At 51.2% G+C, this 3013-nt stretch overlaps 1 protein-coding gene across 10 annotated transcripts in view; it reads left to right on the forward strand.

Annotated features, from left to right (window-relative positions):
* The window catches only part of DRC3 (dynein regulatory complex subunit 3), a 39449-nt gene extending 37248 nt beyond the window's left edge, over positions 1–2201 (forward strand). For all 10 annotated transcript variants that reach the window (XM_070482243.1, XM_044746091.2, XM_070482247.1 and 7 more), the window contains 2 exons: positions 1404–1535; positions 1894–2201. In XM_070482243.1, the coding sequence (XP_070338344.1) occupies positions 1404–1535; positions 1894–2007 (246 nt within the window). In that variant the 3' untranslated portion in view covers positions 2008–2201. The remainder of the gene's footprint in view (positions 1–1403; positions 1536–1893) is intronic.
* Positions 2202–3013: the final 812 nt, after the last annotated feature.

Consider the following 3013-nt stretch of genomic DNA (forward strand, 5'->3'; position numbering starts at 1 on the left):
ACTGCCCACAGCTTCCAAAGCTGCATATTCAAACTTTGGGGGGATGATTTCTCTGCTTGGCTTAGGAGGCCAGATGTGACCCACTTTTTAAAATGAAGAATGAGGATCTTTTTGTGACGGGTAGATGCTGTTTCTGAATCACCGGGATAACCACTCCAGTGGACGCTGCCTGAGGTTTGTCAGCTGGCAGGCTGTACATGTCTTTGAACCCTTCCCAGAGCCTGGCCTGGGACCTTCTACGCGCAAAGGAAGAGCTCAATGGCCTCTTGTCATTTCCCCCACGTGCTGTGCTGGTCAGCCCCCATACGCATCTTCCCATCATCTAGCTTGGCTTTTCCACGTGGGATTCTGTAGAAAAGCAGCATTCCACCAAACATTAACAGGCATTACTCTGAAAAGAAGTCTGTGGCCAAATAAGCTGGCAAACAGAGAGACAAGGCTAGAAGGGTGTATTTTCCACAGGACTTTCCAGAGCCTTCTCTGGAAGAACGCTTTGTGCACTGTGAAGTTCAGGAGGGGCCTAGGGTGTGCAGACTTTCTCAAACGTATTTGACCAAATACTTTTTGCTGAAATATTAGCTTCTCAGAACTCCACAGAGCATGTTTGGAGACTAAGTTAACCACTACTGTCCAGAAGAAACAAAAGCACACAGCCATGTGCAGTCCTCTCGCAAGTGTAGACATTCGGGTCCTCTGCTGTCCTTGGCATCACAAAGCCCGCCGTCCACAGTGGAAGCCACATGTGCCATGTGCTTCGGCAGCCTCCCCCTGATCCGGGAAATGATTCCATTCGTTTTCAGCTGTGCCAGGCACACAGCAGCCAGTGTGGACACCTAGAATCAGCCAGGCCTGTTAGAGGGTGGTCACTTTTAACAACTTTTTACTAAAAACAAGGTCAGGAACAAGAGAAGGCAGGGGACGCCAAGTATAACCGCAGGTTTGATTTGGTTAACATGAGGGGCAGTGAAGAGACAATGTGGGGTGTACACCCATTGGTTTGTGGGGCCTTGAGACCCTCGGCCAGCCTCATGCTTCCCACCGAGCCTGTGGGATTCATGCAAGTCAGACTTGAGGGCAACCGAGAGAGAAGCACCGTGAGAGCAGATGCCCTGAGGAAGGTTACCCTGAGGGAGCCATCTGCCTTTTCCCTGGAGAAAACATGTTCCCAGCTAGGATTGCAGAGTCGACACCCTCACTGGCCCTTTCTCACACCACTTGCCACTGCTCAGGTCTGGGAGGTGTTGTCTCCGGAAGACAAGCTGTGAGAAAAGTGCGCTGACACAAAGGTGGGCTTTCTGCTGGGCGCCAGGTGGCCGGCCGCTTCTTGTGTGCCTTTTCTCTTCAGCTGACTTTGTGCTCAGGGCCTAATGACACACACTTATTTGATCTTTCTCGCTCACCAGCTTTTTGTCGACAAAGACACGATTGTAAATGCTGTCGGGGCATCACATGACATCCACCTCCTGAAGATCGACAATCGAGAAGACGAGCTGGTCACCAGGATCAACTCTTGGTGTACACATTTAGTGGACAAGGTGAGTAAAGGCCAAGCCGGCCTAGCAGGCTGCCCCAGTTCTTCTGGCTACCAGCCAGGAGAAGTCAACCTTCCCTAGGAAGTGTGTGCTGTTTGCAATGAGAAGTGGGGCAGTAAAATCAAGTCTACACTGCAGATTTCACGCTGCCCAGTCAGACTTTAAAGCACACATGCTTCGTCATTTTCCTAACCCTCACCTCAAACACAGATAAGTGGAGCACAGGAGGCTTTGAACAAAACGAGGGACGTAACTATGCACATTTCAAAGAGCTACTTTCCTTTCCCCCAAAATGGACTCAGTAAAAGATATTAACCAATTATCTGACTTAAGGACATTGGGCTCTGGTTTCACCCCTTAGATTCACAAGGATGAGATCATGAGGAACCGCAAGCGAGTGAAGGAGATCAATCAATACATCGACCACATGCAGAATGAACTGGACAACCTGGAATGCAGCGATCTTATAGATTAGGGGCATGTCTGCCTAGTAGGTTCCTTTTGAAAACACAGCAGTCACCCTGGCCTGTGAGAACACACACTGCACTGACCACCTCAGAAGAGAATTCCTGGGGATCTCTCAACCCATGACCCCCATAACACCATCCTTCTCCCACCCCTGGAAAAACTTTCAAATGGAGAGAAAAATAAAGGACTTTTGTCACCTTCTCTCCATTCTTTAAAAAAATAATCAGAATTCACATCCATGTTTGAGCAGCAGAAAAAGACCAAGAGGAGCCGCTGGCCTTGCAGTGGTCAGTCTGCTGAGAGCAGCTCCCAAGGGGCTCTCGGTGAGCCAGACTCTCCGCAGTGGCCTAATGTCAGCTGTGTGCCCCATGCTGTAGGCAGAGGCGGCTGACATGGACCAAGGCCTGCTCTCCAGGCACTGAGGAGTGAAGCAGGAGGGGCTGCACAGCGCAGGGGTCTGGGCCAGCCTGCCAGGGTGGAGGCCATGGCTCCCTGTGGCTCTGAACTTGGCTGCAGGGACTTGAGGATCCTCTGGAGGTTAAGAACATAGGCTGGGCACCCCATGTCACCTATGCAGCCTGAGCTTCATCTGTGAAGTGGGGATGGGACAGTACCTCCTCTGAGCATGGTCCAGGGGTTCAGCGAGAGCACACAGAAGGCGTGGAGAAGCACCAGCATGTGGCCGGTGCCTCATGATTGGAGATGATGCCCTTTCGTTACTCATGTGTCCAAGGACAGGCGGCTCAGACAGACCTTGCTGCCTGGAACCAGGCTCTCCCTTCTTCCCTCCCATTGGGCCCCGACATCAGGAGATGGCACCTGCCTCCTAGCACCATGCAAGTGGCCAGGTTGGGGGGACTCTTGGGGTTCCTCAGTGGGACACGTGCACACACCTCAGGTGGCCTTGCCAGGGCTGCCCAGGCTTTTAACCCAGAAACAACATATATTTTCCAATTTCAAGAGTAAATCGATTTAAAAAAAAAAAATAGGAACAAAGAGAAACAACCAGCTTA

The sequence above is a fragment of the Equus asinus genome, chromosome 13, assembly GCF_041296235.1.
Source record: "Equus asinus isolate D_3611 breed Donkey chromosome 13, EquAss-T2T_v2, whole genome shotgun sequence".
Taxonomy (NCBI): domain Eukaryota; kingdom Metazoa; phylum Chordata; class Mammalia; order Perissodactyla; family Equidae; genus Equus; species Equus asinus.